General features: G+C 39.1%; 1 protein-coding gene and 1 long non-coding RNA gene across 2 annotated transcripts; one reads left to right on the top strand and one right to left on the bottom strand.

Annotated features, from left to right (window-relative positions):
- On the bottom strand, window positions 1-25,069 carry VIRMA (vir like m6A methyltransferase associated). Its single transcript, XM_040057430.2, has 24 exons — window positions 24,987-25,069; window positions 22,323-22,438; window positions 21,993-22,079; window positions 21,549-21,597; window positions 20,923-21,091; window positions 19,875-19,997; window positions 18,766-19,074; window positions 16,907-18,059; window positions 15,380-15,871; window positions 14,455-14,609; window positions 12,425-12,507; window positions 11,870-11,963; window positions 11,206-11,750; window positions 10,402-10,637; window positions 9,414-9,666; window positions 7,650-7,867; window positions 6,333-6,465; window positions 5,590-5,742; window positions 3,798-3,958; window positions 3,432-3,528; window positions 2,361-2,527; window positions 1,872-2,203; window positions 906-1,049; window positions 1-446 (listed from the first exon to the last, which is right to left on the bottom strand). Exons 1-24 carry the CDS (start codon window positions 25,047-25,049, stop codon window positions 289-291), a joined length of 5,490 nt encoding a protein of 1,829 aa, XP_039913364.1. The 5' UTR covers window positions 25,050-25,069; the 3' UTR covers window positions 1-288.
- Window positions 13,717-20,059, top strand: LOC120749771 (uncharacterized). The gene is made up of 3 exons (XR_005699779.2): window positions 13,717-13,871; window positions 14,705-14,776; window positions 15,610-20,059. It is a non-coding gene; the product is annotated as an uncharacterized LOC120749771 (long non-coding RNA).
- Window positions 25,070-26,471: the final 1,402 nt, after the last annotated feature.

Here is a 26,471-nt window from a genome sequence, read left to right as displayed (position 1 = left end):
TCTTAACTCAAAGAGGTGCTTTACTGAGTATCGTCTACTGAAATCCACAAAAAAACCAAAAACATTCTCTCAAAAGGAACAAAAATTTTACAATTGTACACAAAAAGTCTTGAATTTTATTGAAATTTCAAGTCTTGTATCAAACAAAAGCTTTTTCTTCAGACAAAAATATTCTCTTGGTGTCCTCCAGATACCAGAATCTCTGAATTGGTCCATTAGTGATGCTGCTTTCTTTGTCATCTTCACAGAAGTCCACAAGGTTGAGCTGTTCCACCATTAGGTCTTATTCTATCGTGTGAAGGAACGTACATGACGACCTCTTCCACTGCCTCCACTAACAAATTTCCCTCTTGAGCCACCACTGCTACTACTATTAGCACTTGTCCAAGACGGTCCAATTCCTCCACGGCCTCTGGAAGCACGATCGCGAGGACTCGGTCGGTAGCCTTAAAGCAAAGAAAAGTATACTCAGTTGGAAAAAAAAAAAAAAAAAAAAAAGCCCTAGGCGGAGTAGCTGCTGCCAAAGCGTAAGAAACAAAACCAGGATGAGATACAAACAGCGTCTGTTTCCTCCTGTTAATTTTCACTTTTCTTTTAGGCAAGCATTGCTGCTTTAATTGCGCTATGATTACCTTGGAGGTACGAAGACAATCGAATGACAAAAGTCTGAGTGCAAAATTAAGATTCTGCGATCAAGTGTTCAATTCAGCAAGTTTTATGGGTTACAGGGCCGTTCGTACGAAAGCACGTATTTGACACAGTCTCAGTGACAACTGTTCATATATGCTTAAAACATTTGCTGAATTTCAAGGTGTCTGCAGCATCCTTGCATGGTTTCATTTGTAAAGCAAAAATGAAATTCAAGGAATTCTCTATAGTTCGATGCCCATATGAATACCATGTACCTGCTGAACTTAATGGTCTCAGTGGTGGCAGTGGACCCCTGCTAAAATTGCTTTGACCACCTCTACTGTCATTGTAGGTTCCCCTGGGCGTACTCTGTGCACTCCAACTTGAGCCTCGAGCACCTTCACGACGACTGTAATTTCCTACATAGGGAAAGAAAAACCAACACACCGTTGAGCAAACATCACTGGGTTTGGGGGTTTTTGTTCCTTTCAATCATCACAATACTCAGGGTGGTAACATAATATTTACATACTTCAAATAGATAAAGATACTCTGTATCAACATACCTGCAGTATTCCAACTTCAAGTCTACAAGTTACTCTACTCCGCAGAGAATCAAGAGAACAGATCTATTTATCAGGCAAGAACTCGAATTTAAAAGGATTCACATTATCTAGTGTATTAAGACAGACTCTTATACTTTCAGATTTTGTGGTAAAATAAATCCTAGTATTTATAACTTTATAAACAGAAGTATTTTCTCTTTCTACTTTGCAAGGACTAGGCCTAATTATGAGATGAAAAGAAAGGAATGCAATCGTGTCTATGTACGAAAGAAATTTAACACTCTGTAGACTACAATCTCCAGGTTCACTGAGAATTGCATCTTTTTCTTGCCAGGATCTTCCATCCTTTTATTCCAAAGCCTCATTTAAACCTAGGGATGTACTGTGGTACTTGAAAAGGCAGGGAAGGACTCCAAGTGTTGCTGAAACAGCTGACTCCTTTTGTAAAAGAGAGGCAGAAAAGCAGTATGGGAATTCAGAACCTTGTTTCAATAGTACAGCTTTGGAAGCTCTCACCTTCAAGAGAATCTTTCCTAGTGCTAAACAACTCATTGCAACAACATGCTACAGGAAGATCTCACACTGAGGATGATGAACTGCTAGGAAATTCGGTTAGTACTACTGAAGCAATTTTAGCATGCATTTACTCCAGTTCCAATACAGGAACCAACATACCTTTTGAAGCAGGTGGTGTAAAGAACCTGTTCTGACTGTGAAAAGCTCCTCGTCCTCCACGATTCCCTGAAAACCCACCACGCGAAGAAATCTTCTGTGACACTTTTGGTGGCCTTTTGGCTGGTGGTATCCCATCTGGAGCAACCACTTCTTTGCTTTCTGCAGCAACAAAATCATCCACATGCATGGAGGGTGGCCTGCTTGTGTTCTGTTTCCTCTGACGGAAAATATCGTGTGGCCGAATTCCTTGTCCAAATCCTCCCCTTCCTCTTCCTCTGGGTGGTGGCACAACATGAGCTCTCTTTGCAGGCTCTATGTACTCAGATTTCCCACTGTCATGACAAACCATGATTTAGTTAGCTAAGGTAACACTGTACAACTGATGGTCAGGCATTCTCCATATTGGAGATGCAATTTGAGAGGTATTTGACATTTTGACAACATACAAACAATGCTGAAGACACTGTTAACTCATTAAACTCCTTTTACCTTGAAGTTATGAAGGTCTCATGCTTGTGCTTGCCAAGCTTGAACCCTTTTGTGGTTTTTGTGCGTCCAGGAGATGATGGTTCTGACAAAAATGACCTCTCCAATTCGGCTTGCAAGTCAAAGTCACTGCAGCCCTTCTCTGACAGTTCAATTAAGTCAACTTTTACCTTCAAAGAGAGTGTTTAATCAAAACAGTCATTACTAGCACCTCCAGAAAAAAAAAAAAAAAAAAAAAGAGCAGCAGTAACAAAACAAACTGCAGCAGAGCTGCACCAAATTATCTTGACAAATCTGAACACACAAGGAATGAAGGGCATAGCTCTCAAATATGAGCATCTGTCTTATCACCTGCAGTGAGACAATTCTCTTGCTTAAGCTACAGTCCCATAAATGTATTAATGTCACTTTTATAGAGTTTTGGTTTTGCTTAAGAAATTAAAACATAACTATCTTTGCATGTAAATTAAAAGTAAAAAAGAATTAAGGCAATGAAGTCAGAAGAAAATGATTATTTCTCACACAAGAAATTAGGACACTGCCAATTCCTTAGTGCTAAAAAACCAGGAAGGCTACTGCGTTTTTCACTATTAGCTTTAAACTTTAGATTATAAAAGCTTTTGTGCATGTAGTTTCATTTATGACTGCCATGTTTTCCACTTTTGTCACATCAGAGCAAATATTTAAATAAATAAAGTGAAGCTATGAGGCTCTTGTGGATATTACTGCAATGAGAGAAGACAAGCAAGGAAAAGGAACTAAATCACATTCTTTTCTATGATTAATGCAAACTGATGAAAGCCTAAACAGCAGCGCAAAAGCAGTTTGGGACTGACAAACAGCAGCTGTTCCCCTAGGAAAAATTGCAAAATATCCCAATTTTGTAGCAGCTTCCAAGTCAATCTGAAGGCATTTGACAAACCCTTTAACAAATGCCAACCTCTCTATCTGAGTGAAGTCAGAAAGCTGAGCTCAGGAAAACAAACCATTTGGCCATATGAATTTCTGATGCTACTATTTCAGATTAACCCTCATTTTTCAATCCACTTCAGATACATTAATGAAGCCTTTTACCATATCCAGGTCAGTGTCTATTTCTTCAGCCTGGAAGGGTGAGAACCACATGGACTTCAGCTGGTCATCCATCACATCTGCCAACACGTAGGTAGTCCTACAACAAAACAATGCCAAAGGCCTGCTTGGTTATGAACCACAACCAACTGCAAGTGTACACAGCACCACAGAACAGAACCTGGGGTGAACATTGCTGCCTTACCCTTGATACTCACATGATATTAAATACAGTGGGACTAGGGAGTAGTAGCAACAACAGTGCTCTTTAGATCCTGTTTTTAATATACTTAATTTATGTATGCATAAATTACTCCATTTTCTCAAATAAAATCACAGGTAGACTGATGACACACTCAACCACTTTACCTGTTGTTAAACAAATTCTGAAGAGAGTCTGGTGCAGAAAGAGTAGGCTCAACATCTTGGTCACTCAGTGGACAAGAATCACCTGCTGATTCCAACATGTGCCTTACTCCAACAATGTTGTCCAGTAAGGATTCGAGGCCATCATCTTCCTTAGAACGATCCTATGTCAACACAAAACAAGTCAGAATACTTTCCCCTCCTCAGAGAAGGAATAATGTTTTGCTTATTATTTAAAAAAATGGGGAGGTGCTATAAAACAGTCTACCCAGCCACAAATAGTGAAATTAAGACACCTGACTATACAAACAACAGCAGAGAGTTCCTAGGTGTGATATTAAACAAACCATGTCACCACATGCACATTCTAGGTTTCATTCCCAGATGATGCAATATCCTTTATAACAGTCCCAAGGAAGACAGTGCCCCATGTTTTATTGAAGAAGCTCTCTGTTAAAGAATTTCTGTGTCCTGTGTCTTAATCTCGTACCTAATAGATGTAGGCAGCCAGGGAAGGGACAGGAGGGAACATAGCACTTAAAAGGCATTTGTGATCAATAGGCTGTGGAGCAGCTGTTTCATGGACTCTCTTAAATTAGCCATCTACTGTATGGCTGCCATCAGTTACACAGAATCAGATTTGAATATCAGAGTTAAGTTTGCAATTGTAACCACAGGAAAGTTGGATGCATTGAACTCTGCACACCCTCTAGTGCAGTCCTCACCATCAATGGTTGAAGCAGGACTATCATCAAAGCCAGATCAGGTCAGCCATATCTTTATCCAGCCGTGTCCAAAAAAAGTCCCAGTGATTGAGAACCCACAGCCCCACTGGCCTGTTCAGTGCTTCACTTCTCTCTCAGTGATTAATTTTTTTTTTTTTCCTAATATCAACCTGAACCTCTGAAGCCACAACTTGGGGTCACTGCCTCTTGATTTATCATCTGGCATTACCAAAGAAGTTTGAGTCTATCATCTTTGTTGCTATCTCCCCAAACAGCTGTGGCAAACTCTGAAATAGCTCCTGAGCCCTCTTCACCAGGATAAACAAGCCCAGCTTCTTCCTCTCTCTCTAGCCCATGTGCTGTAGGTTCCTGACCACCTCAGTAGAACCCTCTCCAGAACTGGTGAGAAGGCAAAGCTGGTCAAAGGAGAACACAACACTCCACATGAGAGCTCAGCAGTATCCCATGGAGGGAGACAACAAGGGCCGTGGATGTGCTGGCCATGCTCCTTCCAGGACAGCTCAGTACACACACACTCACCTGTTTCTAGTGACCGTGCACTGTGGGCCCACATTTAACCCATCAAACTAACATAACCACCTGGCCCTTCTCAGCCCAGCCTACAACAAGGCATGGGATTATCCTGCTTTCAATGCAGACCTTTGCATTATTCCTAATGAACCACACAAACTTTCAGCTAAATCTATCCTAAAGTATTTATTGAGGTCTCTCTGGATTGAGGCTTTGCTGTATGTCAATTAGTCACCCCCGTCCCCCATCCTACTGGCATCCACAAATTCACTGAGAATGTATCCATTGTTCAGGCCTCTGATGAAAACATCCAACAATGTCCAGCTCAGTATTAATTCCACTTGTTACCAGTCACCAGTAACATTGAGCCACTGCTAAGCTGGGGCTCCTGTTTATTACATTAATAATCTGCTTCACCACTACCCTACACCCTCTGCTTGTAGGCATGTACTGCCTTCCATGCACCATTAACTGCCTGGGCTCTTTGGATGTGCTAATAGAATACTGCAACATCAACTTCACTATTTCAATTCTTTTACCATAATATGTTTCTCCAGATCAAGAAGCAGGCTTTCTGGGGTTTCTTCTTTGTTCTGCAGTAGATGTTTTAACTCTGCAGTGGTAAGACCCAGCGATCTGCCTGAATGGGATCCATCTGTTTCCATAAGGCTTCCATCATCTCCACAACATCCCTGAAATATTTGACAATTGGGGAATAAATACTCAAAAATGTTCAGTACTTCTGGACTGCAAACCACTTTGAATTCAAGCACACATGAGAGCAAATCTAGCAAAATTATCTCTCTATTTAAAAACATATGATGTAAATAATTTTAACAAAGTACACTTCAACAGGCAAGTTTATATACTGCATCAAGACAAAAGCAACCCTTTCCTGTACAAGATGAGGTCTGTATCACAGAATTAACAAATATTTTATAGTTCTTTCTACGCTACACATCAATACAGCAGCTCTTTAACAGGATGCTGTGAATCTAAAACTGGGATACCACACCATACTATTCACTTAGGAAGTCAGTATGAACTGATATGCCATTCTTCCTACTGAAAAACCCTCTTACTTACTAAACATATATCCTGTACAGTTTTCATAGATTTCATTAAAAAGTAAAGATGGCACTAACACTTACTGATGGAAAAGCCTTACCCAGCAATCTGCAGAATCAACTGCTTTCTGAAATAATCGTTCCTGAACATGTCTCACACTGCAGATTTCAGAGAAATGCAGCTGAGTTTAAGCATTCAATACATATTCACTTACCAGCGTATCAGAGTTTAGAATCTGTCGCATAAAATCCAAAAATGAAGAGGCCAGTTCACCTGTGTCTTTGCTGAAACTAGTTATTACTCGCTTTAATACAGTGTACAGAGCATTGCTGTGTTTTCTTAGAGAGCTGTTTTAAAAGCAAAAAGAGGGAAAATACTTTATTAGTACATACATTGTGACCGTTCCACCATAACTGGTTAAAAGAAAATGACATATATGCAAAATAAACTTGGCAAATTTTACAATTACCAAGTTCAGCCTTGATTACAAAGCTGGAGCTTCATTATTTTCTCTGTACTACTCCTGTTTTCACCAGTACTGTCTGCAGATATTTCAGACTGCACATACACAGCTATATATACTACCTCCAAAACATTCAAAAAATTACAATTTCACCTTTAGCAGAAAAGGAACTGAAGTACAGAAATATGTGCTTGCACAAGGACCTTATGTATGAAGCAGGATCATGCACGCACATACAATTTCACTCCATCCCATGATACCTAATTGCAGAAAAAAAACTGTAAAGGCAGCATGAACAGAAATAGCAAGGTTGTGCACTGAAGCTGACAGCTGGACACATGGGATCATAGAAAGAACAGGATCTGTAATTTGCTAATTTTTCATTGGTGGTTGTATGGCTTCTTGCGTCCAACACCACAACGTAAAAGTGTTTTGAACAATCTTGAATTGACATGGCTCCTTTTTCTCCCTGCAAACCTCACCTTTTTGCCTCTGCACTTCAACTTCAGCAAACAGAAACGGGTTCAAATACAGAACAAAGAATCAAGTGTCAAAACAATATTGCCCAATACACGTATATATATATTCTGTTCAAAGTGAGTGGAGTTAATAGAAATAGTTTGGAAAAAACAACTCATTTCTAAAGCCTTAATTGTCTGGAGGTCAGAACACTCAGGGAAGGGCAAACTGAATCCCCTAAAAATAGAGGAATTACAGACAGTTCTCCAGTGTTCCAGATGAGAGCTCTTTGAGTGTTTCAAAAGGGAAAGAACAAGAGTACTATACCTCATTCTAATCCTCCAGCCTTGGCGTGGGGAAACAGAGTGTACAAACCTGTTTTCAGTGCTTTGTCTCCTTTTTGTAACTAAATGCTTCTGTATGCACACTGCAGAAATTATTCAGAGCGTGAAAGAAGACCAAAATACTGAGTAAAACACTGAAGCCCCAAAGAGAAACAAAAGCTTAGGGGCCTTATCCTCAACATTTTCTACTAAGCATGCAGGTAATTATCTCACACTACAGTTTTAAACAATTTTAAGCTGTCAGTGAGATCATAGAATACCATACCTCTTCAAGTGGTAGAAGCCATAGTCATGCTCTGTAAGGAACATCATTGTTCGGATGCACGTCAGCAGACAACTGTAACTGCTCTCAGAATTGGTTAATGTTTCCATCAGACAGTCACAAATTAAGGGCATTAGCTCTTTGCTTGGTAAGGAGTTGGAAAGCTGCTCTAATTCAGACACAGAGCCTTCTGATGAATTTGGTAAAATAAGCGCAATATCCTAAAAGATTGATTATATACATATAGTAAAAATGCATTCTGTGTGCCTGCAGTTAATATAAACCATACACAAAGTCAGAAGCACTGGGTTCTTTCATTATCCCTTTATCATCTTATTCCAGTATTTCAATTATTACTGACCAGCAAAATACCAGAGTATCCTTTTTGTTCAGTTCTGCTAAGGGTAACACACCATTACTTATTTCTAAAACGTAAACGCTTCAAATTCTGAAATATCGTAGCAGAGCTAAAATTAAAGCCAAATAGTCATTGGGTAACATACACAGTTTCCTGCCTAGATAGTCAATGTGTCCCTTAACCTCAAAACACTGGTCAAAGAGGCTGAAGCTCCTTGGCTGGTTCAGCCTGGAGAAGAGAAGGCTGAGGGGTGACCTCACAGCTATCTAGAAGTGCCTTAAGGGGAGCAGCAGAGGGGCAGGTGCTCTCCTCCTGGTGACCAGCAACAGGACACAAGGAAATGAAATTAAGCTGCATCAAGGGACGTTCAGGTTGGACATTAGGAAAAGGTTATTCACTGAGAGGTTGGACAGTCACTGGAACAGGGTCCTCAGGGAAGTGATTAGGCAACAAGCCTGTCAGAGTTCAGTGAGCGTCTGGATGACACTCTTAGTCATGATTTAGTTTTAAATATTCCTGTGAAGGGCAGGGAGTTGGACTTGGTGATCCTCATGGGTCCCTTCCAATTTGAGATATCCTTTGATTCTGTGGTTCTGTGAAAATTAAGAGGCTGAAGATACCACACAAGAAGTGTAGGACCTTCTGTCACTTTCATATTTTACATAAAATAAAACAAGATTGATTTTCCCAACGAATTTGTATGGGCAGAGAGATCTTGTTTATATGCAAATGGATGATTATCTCTACTGACCAACAACAGCCAAATGTCTTTTATGTAAATGGGTAAGCACTAGACCAAATAAATACATGCACTAATGAGACAAATAATGACATGCAAATCTGTGCACATACTAATGAGAAACTACATGGCCAGTCTATGAATCAATTTTCAACTAACATTTCCTACCTTGCTCTAGTAACTTCTACTTTTTTTTTTTAATGGAGGAGTTTTACAGTGCAGTATAGCATACATATCTTCATATTTGGAATATATTTTCAAGAGGTTTCAGTTAGACCACTAAGAGATACATATTTATTTAACTAGGTAAGAAGTAAACAGTGACAACTCAAGTTGTGCCAGTGGCCCACATGGAAAAATGGCATCCCTCTCTCAGCTGATGGGATAGGAAATCTTTGTGCCATTCAGTTTCTGGTCTCAACTGAGCTACCAGAATAGTGCACATAATGCAGAAGACATGTCATAAACTAGAAAGTATTCACAGTCAAGAACAAGAAGGCAGCACATCTGCCAAAGTAGCCAACCATGCACACTTTTGCTTTTTGTGTTTTAACAATGTTGATTTCTTTTTAAATTTTTTGGGGGGAAGAAGGGGTACTTAAGAAACAAACTCATTTAATTAAACTCCTACAATAATCAATACACATTATGCATTAAATATAGCAAATACCTGATCACAGAGGGACTGCAAAAGGGAAGTTACATATTCAGCACACTGTTGATGAGTGACATTGTCACCAGCTGATCGCATCAAAGCCAAGAGCTCCTGGAAAACCTCTGCATACTTTTCATCTCCTTTAGTATTTCCACTGATAAGATGCAAAATAGCCAATTTACAAGCTTTATGTGAAGCCAGGGCATCCAATAAAGCGAGCAGTCGAGTGGTCTGTCCAGTGTACTGTTTCTCTTTATCTTCTGTGTTGCTGAAAGGGTATCAGTACATCAGTACACAGTGAAAAAGCTGTTTTAAAGTGATCTAAGAAACTATAAAAACAACCATCACAGGAATCATAGAATTCTGCATTTTAGAAAAAATGCACTTGGTTTGCATACTTCACCTTAGAGTTCCATTTACTTTTTGAAAACTGCTCAACTTTCACTGAAGAATTTCTGGTCACATAATTAATTAATCTATTATGCATTTAATGTACCGTAGGGCATCTAATTTTATAAGATAAATATGCTACTATATAAACAGTATCTAAGTGGATAATTATGCTTTAAAGAAAGAGCACTCAGTTTCAAAACCCTCTGAACCTGTGTCATTCAACTTCCTTCAGTTTACAAACATCTACACACATATGTAATCCCAATATAGCAAACTTTACTGGCCTGCTCTTCTTATTTATGTCATAAATAAGGTCCTTAAAAGCACTTCATAGGTAAGATGAGGCTTTGCAAGGCCAGCCTCAAGAAAAACTTCCTAAAATACTTACCATAAACATGCAACATGAAACTGTCTACATCAAAACTTAGATGTATGAGCTGGTTGTCTGCATTATCAGGACACAGCATATAGCACTGGAATAAGTATTAATTCAGCCCATAATGAATAATATCTCCAAAAGTATTTTACTCCTGCTAAATCTACCACACAGAAGCAAGGTGAATTTTACCAGTCCATTAACAAAAATCTCTGCAAGGGAAAAGAAAAATACCTTTGGAGGTCTTCTACAATTAGATCCAATACCGTCCTCATGATGAGAAGAGCAGTTGGTGAAGCCAAGTCGCACAGCTGAACACAAATCCGCCTCAACATGTGCTGAATGGGCTGGCAAGATGAACCCGAGAAAGATCGAACGATCTCTTGGATCAGCTTGGCCTGCACGTGGAGGTGCATACTCCACAGCTTCCTGGTGTTGAGTGCCACTGCAATATCATGGGCCTCAATTACCTGCAGGAACAGAAGGGCAGGAGGGTTTTTCCTGTCGATTTTTGTGATAAGACCTGAATTCTATCACAATGTATAAAAAAGACGTAGTACGAGTACCATCTTCATTAAAAATACAAAATGTCATTTTCATTGTCATCAAATGACAGGGCATGAGCCAGCAAATTAGATATTCCTTCAGGAGCATGAACTGTCACACAGCTTTTATGCTTACTTTTTAAAGATCACAAATTCAAGATCCATGACAAAAGAAGAGCCTTAATATACCAAGTCCAGCATTCAGAGTTAAGTTAAAAGCTTCAGAGACAGTCATTTAAGTCTAGAACAGGAGTCTAGATGATCTCACAAGGGACAGAAGAACACATGACTGCTAACTTAAGAAAAATGCTCCAAATAATACCAATTTTGGTTCTGCTGAAAAAGACTTATCTACAAAGAATCTGTACGAGCACAAATACTTTACAACAACTTTAATTCATTGTTTCACGGATCTGTTCTTTCCACCGCTACAAAAAATGGTCAAAATATATAAATAAAAATTCTTTAAAAACTAAATACATCTAAGTTATACCTGAGTAGTCTGCATGGGCAGTGGAAGAGGCAACAATTCTGAAAGCAATATAAGTCCAGAGAAAAAGCCTTCAGGAATTCTCAAAATTGAAGAGAGAACTTCCTTCAGCATTAAAGACCACGTATTGTTCGCCAAAGTTTCCTCAGAAATGGTAAGTTTTTCATTAACACCTTGTGTAAAAGTCAGTAAGATATCAACAATGTCATTCTGGATTTTTTGTTCATCGCTATCTAAGCGGCCTGAGAGAGGAATAGAGCAGAGGAGCATGTGTAAAGAAACGAGTGCTGCAGGAACACGCATGTCCTTGAATTCAAAGGATCCACCCCTCAGGAGTTCTGTTAGCATGGTTTTAAGGAGTGTAAGAGTACAGCGGGCCATAGAAATGGTAGTAACTCTGTGCAGCGTGGTGCCCATGTTGACATGGAGTCGCCAAGGCTGAATAAGGATGCTGTTCAGCTTCTGTAACACCCGGATGAAGGTGTCCATTCCCTCGGAAGAGAAGAGCTGAATAACTGCAAGATTCCATTTAAGGTCTTTCTGTTGACCTGTACAAAAAAGAAATAACATTTCTGTATTTCTAATTTCTCCTGAGCAATCACAGTCACAATTTAAGTACAAGACTCAGGAAAGATTTGTACTTCAAATACAAATACATCAGCCATACCTTCTACCAGAGGCGGCGGACATGCAATATGACAAAGAACACGAAGTGCAGTGGGAAGACCAACTCCATCTGGGGTCATCAAACTGTCAATATTCTTTTAGGGGAAGAGAAAAAGAAAAAAGGAATGAGCCTGTATTACAAAGAAGAACTTTATGAGTATTGCCGCTTAGTATTCAAATTCTATATTTAGTTACTGTAAGTAACTCACAAAATTTAAGTTTAATTATTTCACCTTTTGGTAAGCAGTCGTAAATAAGACAGAAACAAAAAAAAAGAGCAACATTTGCATTGTGATTTACAGGAAACTAAAATATTTAAATAATTAGACCTTTGCATCATATATTTACCTTAGATTTTGTTTCAATAAATATAACAATTCAAGACCCAGCCTAGATCATAAGCTTTAATAGAAACATCTCTTTTGGATAACAGTTTGTATTTTTAAATATCATATGTTAGTACATATGAGACAACTAAGACAAAATATCTGACTACAAAAGGTCTAAGCTTATAGAACATAAATAAAAGATAGCATCTACCTATTATTTTACTGACCTGTTTGATATATTCAATAAGATTTGGAATACAATTTATCTCAAATCTAAGATTTTTCAAAGGTTCAAGCCACTTGCTGAGCTCTGGGGAAAAAAAAATACTTAAGTCAGTGAATTCATGATCATAAAACTTTTTTCAATCAAAATGTACTTAATTTACACAATAGGTACTAAAGCCAAGTGTGAAATTTGTGGGGCATATAGTACAGGTGTAGCCAGCTGAAAAGCAACGAAAAAATAAAATGTTGTTTTATTTATATATAAATATATATATATATATATTTTATATATTATGCACACTGACAAAATCTGGCTCAAGTCAATCTGAAGACAATTCATTTTCATCTCATTATCTGCATTATCTGTAATTCAACATTTTTTACAAGACACTAAGGGGCACTGTCAGCTAAAGAAAAGCACCAAAACACATTCCTCTTAATGTACAGAATAGGCTATTACCATCTGAGTACAAAACTTCCATCAAGCGCCCAAACAGAGCCAATCTCTGCCCTGCACTGCACTCACGCTAGAAGTCCTTAGATTATCAGTCTCTCTCTTAGTCTAGAATAACCTCTAAGTCCCAGGTTCCTGGGACAAGATATTTAAAGATTTAAAAACCATTGTTCCTGAAAACATTTATTAGAACATGAAGATCTAGTGGATATGAATTCATGACTCCGACTGATTGCATGATTTGGTTTAATAAACTAGCCCTGCTTCTCATGAAGTGGTCTGATGATCAGGTGAGGAGTAAAAATAAGAGCATGACAGAGGAGAGATTTAAACAAAAACTTGGAAGAATTCTGATTTCTTTCAGTGCATTTACATTTTGGAAGAAATTATTGGTATGTCTACATGAGCCAGTTAACCAGTGCAGAGCACAACTTTGGACATCAGTTTCAATGTTCAGGTGTCAGAATAGTCCCCAGGAGGGTTTTTCTGAGTGTCCCAGGCCTGATCTGTAAGTCAACACAAGCCTGGAGCACACCAAGACACAGCTTGGACATCAAAAGATGTAGTAAAGGGTAACATGGACTATGCCTACCTAGGTCCCTCAAAACAAAAACAATCCCAGGATTATTTATTTGTAAAGATCCTGTCAGACTACATCACTGTCCTGGTTCCAGCTGGGATAGAGCTTGTTTTCCTCCTAGCAGCTTGGTTCAGTGCTGTGGTTTGCATTCAGCATGAGAACAACATTGATAACACACTGATGTTTTGGTTGTTGCTAAGCAGTGCTTATCCTAAATCAAGGATTTTCCATTGTCTCATGTTCTGTGAATGAGGAGCTGCACAAGAAGCTGGGAGGGAGCACAGGCAGGAGAGCAGACCCAAACTGTCCAAAGGGATATTCTGTACAATGGGATATCATGTTCAGTATGAAAACTGGGAGAGTTGCTGGAAGGGGCTGATCACAGCTTGGGGAAGGGCTGGGCATTGATCAGCAGGTAAGCAACTGCACTGTGCATCACTTGTTTTCTTGGGTTTTAGCTCTTCTCTCCTTTCTATTACTATTATTATTATTATTATTGCTATTATTAGGATTATTATATGTTACTTTTTTTCAATTATGTAACTTCTTATCTTAATCCATGAGTTTTACTTGTTTTTCCCTGATTCTCCTCCTCATCCCACTGGGGGTAGGTGGGGAAGTAAGCAACAGTGGTGTGGTACTTAGTGTCCAGTGGAGGTTAAACCACAACAATAGCGATTGTAAACAAAAATAAGGCTCAGTTCATTGACTAGTTAGTCCACTTTTACAGAAATTTGCTCCCCTATTATCAACACAGTTTGAATAATTTCAAACTTCCTGTAATTATCCGAAATCCATGGTAGCTATTTTACTTGAAAAAGAATTTAACTATAATTTCCTATTTAACTCTTGTTAACAGAAAAAAAATTGCATATTGTCTCAATGACTCAACTAATCAGACACAACTGGAAAATTAATTTCATTACCCAAGCCAGACAACTGTGAAGCACCAATTCTTCCTTGCATAACAATTCAGTTGATAATTACACTTACTGTACCTTGCAACTTGGTGTTATTTTCATCTGCTTTACAAAGCTTCAGCAAAGGTGCTGAATGCTGTTCCAGCATTTGGACATCACTGGAAGATTGTACCACCAGCAAAACAAGGATGCAGGCATAATTGTAAGCAACTGACTTCTTAGACTTTGAGTCTCTGAAACAACAATAAGGATTTTCTTTAGATCTCAGCTAATACAACTGGATATCTGTTAGATTTTCATTATTTAACCCCTAAAAATTTACCTGCAGAACTTCTGCCTTCAACAAGGATTGCCCCACAATCAGTGAAAGAAACCCAAACAATTTCCTCCTATGCTTTTGGTAAGTGAACATTTTCTGTTGCATTATACACATTCGTATTTATTTCAGCATCAACAAACCATGAGACCCAGTCAAGTGGCATGCAAATATTTTTATGTAATTTCATCTGTTTCACATATCATTTTAAAATCACTGCTACCTAAAGTAGTACAACTGCCTGTCCAGAGAAAACAATGACTGTATTTAACATCTACAAGAACTTGAAGAATTGAGAGATTCGCACCCCAGAGTAGTGTGCAGCACTCTCTGTACCCAGTCAAGCCTCTTCCCTGTTTCACAGGCAACATTTTATGCTTGATTGAAAACTGTCTACATACTGATTTTTTCACATAATCAAAAGTTTGTCCTACATACATTACAAGAACTTTGTTGATGACCTACACAGATTTGGGTTATTAAGTACTTGACTACAAATGACAGGCCTGATTTTGTATTACTTGCTTCTACTTAAAAATGAAGTTTAAAATAATAAAAAAGTGTTTTTTTTTTTTAAATAAAAACATCAGGATAGAAAAGGAAAAAAATTTTAGATTTACTGAATTATTTATAAAATATACTTCTAAAATTACAAAACTAAAGGAAATAAATAAATGCATACATTACCCTAAAGCTTCTTTGGAATAGTATTCCATTAATGTAATAAGACTTTGGAGATTTTTTTCCAGACTGAACACATGAGCCACAGCAGATCTTCCCACAGGGTTAAAGGTGATCAGGTAAAGGTTGTGAAGTGTTCCCAGCAGATCTGAGTGGTCAGTCTCCTCACTGGCTGTGCACCGCTGGAAGTGGCAGAACAATTCCGAAATGCACTGTAATGTCTGTGTTGAATGCAGGAGCCACAGGGCAAAAGTATCCTCGTTGGCACCATCTGACTGCAGACCTTCCTCTTGATCTGGATCAGAAAACTGACAAAGTGCTCTAACCAACAAGTTTGTTGCTTCGTGCTCAGAAATAAAGAAAAGAAGACCCTTCTGTGACTGTGCCAGGAAACGCAATATATCTCGGATAGCCTGAAGCACACCTGGATGTGCACCTGTCACTGGAAGAGACAGTAGCAAGGTAATGCATTCCAAGAAATGGTGACTGTGCAGATATCTGAAAAAAAAACCAAAAAACAAACCAAAACCAGGAAAGTAATCAGCAATGCTACAAATATTTGTCAACACTGCACAATAACATTATATAAAACTACGTATCTTCTATCTTCAGTACTTATTGCTCTGTGGACTACAAGAAATAATAACTAATCGTGAAGTAGTACAAAACTTAAACCTTACAAAATGTAACTGCTATACTATTTATAAGAAATAAGTCCTAGAATTCTGATCTCCATAAAAAAACCCCAAACAAAAAAAACCCTCAACCATATCTACACACAAAACAGGACACTGTATTTTATTAAATTTGCTGCATCTGAATCATCATCAGTGGCAGATTCAATGTTTTAAATGTGCTAGGAAATCAATCATTATAGCACATCTAGCAGACAATTTCTGAAGATTCTTTGCTTGTAGATGCTTATATTCAGCCATGACCCACACAACTGCTACCAAAGAAATCTGTCAGCATTTAGAGAAGCACTTTCTAGACAGAAACTTGCTAAAAGAGTAAGAACCCACAAGATGTTTTAACTGGCTGAAGGCAGGCCTGTGCTGTGAAAGTGAGCTACAGAGACACGACTGTATGACCTCTTCATGAATCTGAGGCCAGTTTGCATCTTGCCACCCCAACATGCAGACTGAGAAATTCCAGACCTATTTTATCCATACACATAGACATGTTCCAAGATGTCAAATGAAGCACTCTAGATTTGCAACCATTTTCAAACTGGACAGCACCTAGCATAACCAGTCAGCACCTGTGAATGCAACTGAGAGGTGAGCACATGACCAGTAATAAGGAGACGTTAACTTCTGGCTAGGTGCATTCTACATTGATTGAAAGCCAGCGAAATAACAGATATATTAACTTATCAAACCCTCTCAGACCTTATATGCACAATCTAGAATCTGGCATAAAGAAATACGTGAAATATCTAACAAAGTGTTATTCAAAAAAGTCACCCTTGAAATAGATCCCTATCAAGCTGGAGGAAATACACTCTAGAAAGTGAATTTGCAACTGCTGTACCTAAACAGGACAGGGTAAGGATCATCCCTTTCTGGAGGGCCTGTAATGCGTGCCATGGTCGGGAAAGATTTCACAGGTGGCTGAATCATTGTATGAGGAGCAGTTTCCATCAAATGGAAGATCTCTTCAAGAAGACTAACAAGTTTTTCCATCTCTCCTTCGCTTATATTAGACGATTCCAAAAGATGATCCATGTCCATAGGAGCCTCCACATCATTTTCATATTCTTGGTTGGTTCTTTCAAGTCCTGCCAACTCCTGATCCTGTTCTGGCTCTGTGTGATTAGGAAGAGGAGGAGTGCTCTCTGCTAACTGATCAACCACCTTTTTAATGTCTGACAGAATCTCGTAGAAGTGACATTTCTGGAGAATTGCAGAACCAGCTGTAACAACTCGCACAGTCTGATCTAAGAGTATGAGTTCCAGGAGTTTCTGATAACCACTTTTTTCATGTACATCTGTGCCACCTCTTAGAAACATTTCCATTCCCTCAGTCATACTAATAACACTATCCAAAGCCTTAAAAGCATTAAGTTTAAGGGAGGATGATACATGATCTGCAAACAACAGTTCAAACAACACATTAATAACTCCTGCCTGCAAGAGTGCCGTGATTCCTTGAGTCCCACATTCTGCTAACGAAGACACCAATTTTGTCCCAGCTTTGAGCTGTCGAACGTTCAAAGCAATGGGCTGTTTGAGAGCCACCTGAAGGTTTAAAGCTTGCAGGGTCCAGTCTACTAGGCGGGTAATATAGTCTTGCTTTGTGTCTTTTACCAGCAGGTAGCTCAATTCTTTTACTATTAAACTTGGAATTTCTTCTAATGCAGTGACCCACTTTGCACCCCTTTCCTCTTGATATAATTCCAACAGTTCAGTTAATTTAACTGAGCCTTCCACTGCCCCTGAATTTTCTTTTTCTGATTCTTGGTCCTTTATTTTCGCAACTTCATTTTCAAATACAGTCTTGTAAGGGCAGCTGAAGTATAAAAGTGGTCCAAGCTCCTTTTCAAAAGGTTCATATGTCACAGGAGGCACAGATGCCAGATCCTCAGGAGTATATTCAATATCAAAGCTTGGATACTTAAATGTTTCACGTTCCAGATCAGCAATTACATCTTCATCACTTGAAATCTGCTCATAGCCATCATCTCCTAAAAAGAGAAAGATTAAGTTACCAAATCAGTTATGAATAAGCCAGTTCATAACTGTGGAGAATATCTTCCAAATACAAAGTAGCGATTCATTTTACACAAATATTACTAGCAAGAGAACAATGTCATATTAACATAAAAAAAGATTTCTCTCTTTCAAGACACGAGTGGAAAGTTCCATTTGACAGGTGATTTTTTTGTAATAATGGAGTCATTTAAAATAATGTATAAAGCAAAAAGTTTAACTAGAGTACACATTACTACAAATATGTTGTCCGATTTTCTTCCAATGATTGCATCTATCATAAAACTTCTAGCCTGAAATTTTTGCATAGACATAGGTGGGATCTTTAAGTAATACAAGAAGATGACAACTAACTTTATTACATAAACAACTTCATTTGGGTTTTACTTAAGAAATAATCTTTCACCACTTTCCTACGTTTATAAACAAAACACAACAAGATTGAATGTTCATTCCCACCTATACAACTGTATCTATTTTCCTCTGTTTATAGAAAGTTTTACTAAAAAGGAATAAATATCCCACAGCAAAATAATGTTCTTGAGAGATATCATGACTACAAATAAGACAATGTTGCAATAACCAAGGGAAAAATATTCGGTTCCCGTTGCACATATTAATCATGAAGAAGCTGCCATCAAAATTTCATAAACCTTTTTTTCTAAACACTTTACAACTTACCATCACCTTCTTCCTCCTCTTCACCCTCTTCTTCATCTTCATCATCTTCCTCCTCCTCCTCTTCTTCTTCATCAGCAATACTCTCTACTGTATGACCATCATCATCATCATCATCATCGTCGTCGTCCTCATCCTCCTCCTCCTCAACATCCACATCATCATCATCATCTTCCCCTTCTTCTGGTTGATCTTCCTCTACTTCTCCATCATCAGAATACTGGCTTTCTTGATGAATGGATGTTCGATCTGGAGAAATCGGCTCAAAGTAATCCTCCCTATGGTCCACATCATCTTCTTTTTCCCCAACCACTAAAAACAAATACAAAGTTTCAGAAATAAGAGCACTTTTCTGAAATTCAAAGATATTACACAGGCCTGGTCCTATGAGTGGATCCCATATGGTCCCATACACTTGGGCTGACCATTCCCTCCTTGATTATTAAGGGCTCATTCTGCCCCATGTCTGTCTTCCAGCCCAGGGTACCAGGAAAGTAACCGATCTTCCTTTTAAAGACTGAGGCAAAGAAGTCATTAACTACCTCAGCCTTTTCCACATCCTTTGTCACCATGTATCCCCCTCCATCCAATAAAGGAGATTCTCCTCAGCCCTCTTTCTTTTGCTAATGTATTTATAGAAATATTTTTATTGTCTTTAATGGCAGTATACATGTTTTAAGTTCCTGCATCGCATATAACAGAGATACAAAAAAAAGCAACTTGAAAATCTTCACGTGATTTAACTGAACACAATCACTTAGTTCATTAAGGCTATGAACATGCAGAGTTCTTGATGCTTTTAACCGATACAGAGACCATGGCAGATGCTGCAAAATAATCAAGGACAATGGATACCAGAGCCAACAGAACACTTATGTAAAACATGAGCAGCATATTCAACAGTGTATAGGTCAACAGCCAATATTCTCAATCTACCATCTTTTAAAATTATGCAATTTAACAAAGCCAAAACTTTATTTTTTTCCAAATCCCTTTCCTAAAACTGAATCTGTCCAGCAGAAGTAACAGCAGACAAGAAACAGGAACACAGAATTCTGCCTCCTCTAAGCAGTGATGTGCAGCAAATAAAACAAAGTCTCTTCTCGTTCTACCTGACACTGGCATAGGTTCATCCTCATCATCATCAGGAGGAGGAGGGCCTGGAGGTGTCCTTGGTCCCCTGGGTTGTGGTCTTGGAGGACTGCCATTGAACTGGTCTTCTTTCTCTCCATCAACTGTATTTATTGGAAAAATAAAATCTTCCATTTAATAAAACCACAGGAATAAAAGCAGAAAATTTTGGGGTTTCAGTGCTGCTTTTGACTCAGGAACACCATTGCCCAGCTTTTATTTTATCTATATTCTCCATTACATGAGGCGACTTTCTAAAGTCATGTTGATGGAGTAATTTTTGATGTAAACAAGAACTACATCAGGAAACAAGCTTATTAACACTATTGATTTTTTTAATGTAATATTTGTTTAAAACTTACATGAGTAATTCCCAATCTTGGTTTTGACACTACTCAAATTGTAACTCTGTCAGTAATATCTGAATTGCTTTAAAAAGAAAAGTTTACACTTCACTCAACTGGTTTTACAGTTTACAAATGTTTTTTACTACACATAGCATTCAAATTTTGCAGTCTTCTAGCCATACATTGAACAATAGTTCTGATTTTAAATCTAAAACCAAAATTGAAGCAGAAACTTGACCATGGATTCTTTTCATGGCCATGCTAAAACCAGTGCCAAGCACTCTTCTGTCATGTATTTCACACAAGTCAGATAAGCAAAGTTAACTATGACTGTGAAATTTTCTTGTTATGATTTTAATACTTTTCTAACCACCTTTTTTTTAATATTCAAATCATCTACATTGTAATGAGTTCACACAAGTTAACTGCATTTTGACCACCCTAAGTAACTAGCAACAGATCAAATAAACCACTCTCATAAAAGCACTGGATGAGACCCTACTTAAAACCATTCAATACAAATCTAGAAGAAAATATAAAAATAAAGACATAATAAAGAAAAATGAAAGTCAATCAAAAATAATTGAAAATGTGGAAGAACTGGGGATTTGTTTTTCTGATGAGATACTGTAACATTGATTTGTAAAAGAAAAACAAATCTCTGTCTTCTCCCAAGACTCACCATGCTTTGGATTCCTTTTCAGTCCAGGCTGTTGCTGGGGAGGTGGAGGCGGAGGGGGTGGTGGAGGAGGTGACTCTCTCTCATGAGTTATCACCCTGTCAACTGAGCCATATATTGCCAAAGTCAGACAGTTGTACCACCCTCTAAGTACCAATCCATCCGTGTTGACCTGTTGGTTTTTAAAAAAGAAAAGCAAAGGAAAAGCACTTAAAGACAACTTCAAAACAGTTACTCTAGTATCACTAACAGTATCTGAGTAAAAGCCAAAAGAAAACTCCAACATTAAAATACCTCTTTAACCCACATTTTGAAAACGGAGAAAACATTAAACACATCAGTCATTGCAACAAATAATCTTTCTCTAAAAGCATTAAATTCCTTGCAGTATATACATTGACTGATAGATCCCTAATCTACAACAGCCTACTAATGAAAAAAAAAAAGCAACAAAAAATGAACCAAAGACAAAACAAAAAACTACAAGAAGATTCTAAATTAAAGAGTATCTAAACTACAGGCAAGTTTTAGGATAAGGTTTGAAATACTTTACACAGTACTAACAACCACATTTACACCTAAATGACAGATATGCAGGGAAAGAAGAGGTTTAAATCGCACTGCATTACCTTTGCATTGGGCCTGAAAATAATGGAAGTGTTTTCATCATATTCAAGGCTGTTAAATGAAAGATACAAAGTCATTTTTCATCAATATAAAGCATGCTTACAGAAATAAAATACAGCAATACTAATCACACAAGCCAATGATAAAACACTGAACCAATACATACAAGAGTGAAAAATCACATCTTTCTACAGAATTCTTTGCATTAATATATAAGGGCTCTGAAAAATTAAAAATAACAGAAATTTTTCTTACTTTAAGTATAAACCTCTGTCCTTCTACACAGATCGGAAGAAAAGAATAAGAACACAAACTAGCAAAATCCAAACCAAACATGAAAGTCATGGGAAATACAGGATTTTCTATTGTGCATTCTCTGCACTATAAAAATTTTCAGGAAGAAAAGGTAGATAATGAAGTCCCACATTAATCTTGAAAGAAGTTACCTTCCCAGACGATCAAAAACAGGGGCACTTGGTTTGCTGACATTGTTGAAAAACAAGTCCAGTTGAAATGAATGGGGGGATGTCTCTCTAGGAACATAAAGAAGTAAAATTAAATTAGATGAGCTCCTTATCAGAGAAAGCAGGACCACCAAGGGAAAAAAACACACAAAATTATACTGTTTAAGTAATGCCCCAAAATAATTACAAGTTCAGCAAACACATAAATGCATTTTACATTTTTACATAAGAAAGTCTACTAAGATACAAAAGTCCAACAAAAAAATAAGAGGAAGGTTTTTCTGAATCTGACACCTGATATCTTTCACTTACCCATAAGCCCTGTTGTCAGGCAAACTTGTGTGGGCTCTCACCCCTGGAGGAATGACTCGGACTTCATTTATGTAAACCACACATGGAAAACGAACCACATCAATATTGGTACTTTGCTACAAAACAAAGAAGATGCAAAGTCTAAGAAATGTAAAACACAAGCAACATAATGTACTTGTATTCTCTACTAATAGAACATGTTCCAATTTAATAACAAAATTCAATTCTGTACAATGTTAAACACTGATAAACACTGCTACACAGAAAAAAAAAGGTTTTCAGTATAATCTTGACACTTTTCATATATTTAACACTATTTTTTCTTAGAAAGTGTTACTAGTTAATTTACCTAATTTATTAACTTTATTTGCAAGAATTTTCTAAACAGTAACAGGTTGTTTTTTCCAGACAGAAGGGATGTGTGGTGTAATTCTAAGCATTAGCAAATTTCATATTTCAAATATAATATTAAAAGTTATAACAACACTGTAAGTTGGTTTTGCTAGATCTGTACAAAAATTCCGTACGATGTTTATTCTTCCAATTTTGCAACACCTGAAAACCTTTAGCAAATATGATTTCTGTTTACCACAAAAACAGCAAGAATTCTTACACCCTCCAAAAGAATTCTTACACCCTCCAAAAAGATGTTTGTGCAAACTAGGAAGTTATCAAACTTACAGTGATTTTCCATGTAGTAGCTACTAAATAATTAATGCTGGATTCTCTCACTAAATTCACTGCATTAAATCTTATTACATTTATCCATCATTTTTAGCATAGATATGCTCATAAAACAATACACATATATAACTTTATGTCTCAACAGAAGCTCAGAATCACGTTTCCAATTAGCAAGCACAATTAGCAGACTGATAGGGGAAAAAACCCCCAAAACACTGATCTTTCTATTAACACAACTAAAAAATGAAAATTAAAAAACAAGTTGATCTGCTGTCGAAATGTAACTCATTCACCACAATCAGAAAGCAAATGAAACCAGAAGAAAGCAAGTAATAAAATTTTTAGAAAGCTAGTAAGCAATGAAACAGACAAAGTGGAGTTTTAAAAACAGTTTTTAAGATATGGTTTTGGGCATGTGTTACTGTCTTCTGAAAAATCTATGCCAACATTTTTTAGCACTCAATACAACATCTTGGCCTGTGGGCTGACGTGCTAGAAGCTGGATGGTGGAACGAAAGGAATCCTGCTAGGACAGGGAGCACAGATGCACAAACAGGAACAGTGTGAGCACAGCATGCATGGAGTGAGGGCTGTGGGAGCTCATGTGTGCCTCTAAAAAAGATCTGAGTCATGCAGGAGACTCAGATTTCTGGAGGAAAGGCTGCTCTAGGGAGCTTCATCCCCAGGAGCACTGCCCAAGTAAAGACAAATTCCTCTTTAAATGATGCAAGATTATGCCCTGACAGCCATGCACCAACATCAGCAAAACAGCAAGTGAATTCAACCCAGTTTTCCTACAAAACATTAAAACAGACCCTACTTCAGAACTGCTCAACAGCAGTTAAACTGCACAGCTAAGCCAAATAAATAACTATTCAAAAACACAGCAGTACTTTTCAAAAACTGTAAGTTCCAGTGCAACACTCATAATCCACAAAGAAGAAGAATTAGCGTAACATAAAAAAGAAACACATAAAATACATAAGGTTCAGGTTTGGACAATGTCACTGGTAAGAATGAAAGTGACAGAAAATTATTTATAAAGAACACGATTAAAAATGTTCAACAAGAGAACGTAGGATTCTGGAGAGGAATAAGAGTGGCTACTGTTTCTACCCAGAGGAACAGCACTGGGTAGCACTCCCCGACTAACACCGTCTTAAACAGTGGACTTGTCTTAAACAGTGGATCTGGACAGCCACAAGACTCCTGAAAACCTTTTCAAATACATTTCATTACAGCACGCGTTCAAAATACCCCAATTTCTTTCCCGAATGCCTATCCATGAACACAGTCGAGTTACTCTATGAAACCGAAACGTCTTTCTCACGTTACTGTACACAATCGCTTTCCACCTAACAGTCCCTCCCATTCTTCCTCCCTGAACACAGCCCCGGACAAACCTGCCGCAAGACCAGCAGTTTCAAAGATGCTCAGGATCCAAACAGCCTCTTAAGTGCAATACTTGCACGATCTACCACTGCCAAAAAAGCTCGAAATACTTATTTTGTATAAAGTTAATAAATCTAAGGTAATATCTCACAAACACACAAATATCCCTCCTCATCATCAGCGACACAAGAGCATCAGGAATCTCACAAGTGGCAGGGCATGGCCCTCTAGTCGACTTCTTCCATTACTGCCTTCTCGAAGCACGCTTATCTTCTTTGTTCTCCGCTCGCCTCTAAATCTCCGCTCCTTTTCCCTCACCCTCCGCTCCCTGCCAGCAGCACCTCGGGCTGCCAGGACTGAGGCTCGAGCAAGGCTTCGTGTCAGGCGAGGCGGGAAGGAGGCGGCAGCTCCTCGACGTTACCTGCCCCGGGGCTGCTCCTGCCCGACCGCCGCCGCGGCCCGCCCCAGCGGGGGTTCCGCACGCCCGGGAGGCCCCGGCGCGAGTAAGGGGGCGCCGGCAATAGCCCAAGAGAAGGGAGAGGAGGAGAAGGGAGGTGAGAGCAGAGGCGGACCCGAACCCCGTTTTACCTCCGCGCTCTGGTGCTTGAATGTGTCCAGGAACAGCAGCTCGGTGGCGGCATCCGCCGCCATCTTGGCCGGGACGCGGGGGACGCGCTTCCGGCGCGCGCGCGAGCGCTTCCGGGCCGGGCGGGCTGGGGAACGGGGGCGGAGGGGGGGGAGACGGGGGCGGGTCCCGCCGCCCTCAGCGCCGTCGGGGGAGACAGAGCCGGCGTAGCCTCAGCACACGCGGTGGTACAGAATGAACGAGGATGGAAAAACTCCGAGATCGTCGAGTCCAAGCTTTCACCTGCTAAAACTCGGGCCGCAGTCGGGGTTGCGAGCAGCGGGGCGGTGCCCCCGCTCTCCACAGACCCCAGTCCCCGCTGGGCGTCACCGCAGTCCGCGACGAGCCTTTGCCTCCGCTCGGTTTCACAAGCTCGGTGCTGGTTAATTTCAGCCCCGCCTGAGACATTTCCTTTGCGGCTTTTCCCGTGCTTAAAACTAACTCTTTTCAGGTAAAGAACTCGTCGCTCCTCTCAAGTTCGTGTAGCGCAATTCCTTTCAACCTTTCCGCAGCGCTGTTTAGCATCCGTTGCCCTTCTGCAACAGCAATCAAGTTGTACAAGCACGGGGGACACGAAGCCAAAGCCAGCCCGTGGTCAGGAGAATGATGTGGAACTATTCTTACGCAAGCGGTGTTGGTTATACAAGTTTTCTCTACCAGCTCTAAACCTGACAGCAGAGCTGCACCGTGTGCCTTTGGAGGAAGCTGTAAAAAGATGTGTTACATCTCTAGATGGAAGCTTCAGCCAAATACCTGCACTTTCCTTAACGGTGATAAGGAAAGGATTCCCTTGCTATCTGCCTCTTGTGCCTGAAACAGCTGCTTATGAAATGCACTGGTTTATGTCTGTATCAGGACTTCACAAGCCCCTTTTCTGTTTCAGTAGCTGAACTTACTGCTCTCTCAGCACTCCAAACTTTCACTTGGATCAGGAGCAGCAGTCTTCTAGGTTGTACTCCACGTGAAAATGCTGCATCACTTTAAACAAGGCTGTGGTTCAATGTATCCATTTGCGGTGGTGAAACTAGTTCAGGAAGTTCTGTCTCCACAGCACGTGTTGGGGAGCCGGCCCACGGTGCAAATCCCCAACCAGTTCTACTGGCACACCTGAAGAGGTGATTTTTGGCAGTGCAGGGATACTCATCGACTAGAATTTCTTCTCAGTTCACTGAAAGCATGGTTCTGCCTCATGCTATCTGAACAGATGTAGTTAAAGTACAAATCCCTTTAAAGAAATATTTCACAGTTTGAAAACCAAGGGGCATCCTTGGCCATGACGTCAGATTTACCTGAGACATCACTCTCTCATCCTGATGAATTACCAGATCTAAACTCCTGAAGTAAAATACAATATCTTCATGCAGAAAAAAAATAAAAACCCTTTATATGTATTTTACTAAAGCAGCACAATGCCTTTTGACACTTGGCATAGCTTGTCTTGATTATGT

Source organism: Hirundo rustica, chromosome 1, assembly GCF_015227805.2.
Source record: "Hirundo rustica isolate bHirRus1 chromosome 1, bHirRus1.pri.v3, whole genome shotgun sequence".
Classification (NCBI taxonomy): Eukaryota; Metazoa; Chordata; class Aves; order Passeriformes; family Hirundinidae; genus Hirundo; species Hirundo rustica.
This window is presented reverse-complemented; position numbering and strand designations above follow the sequence as displayed.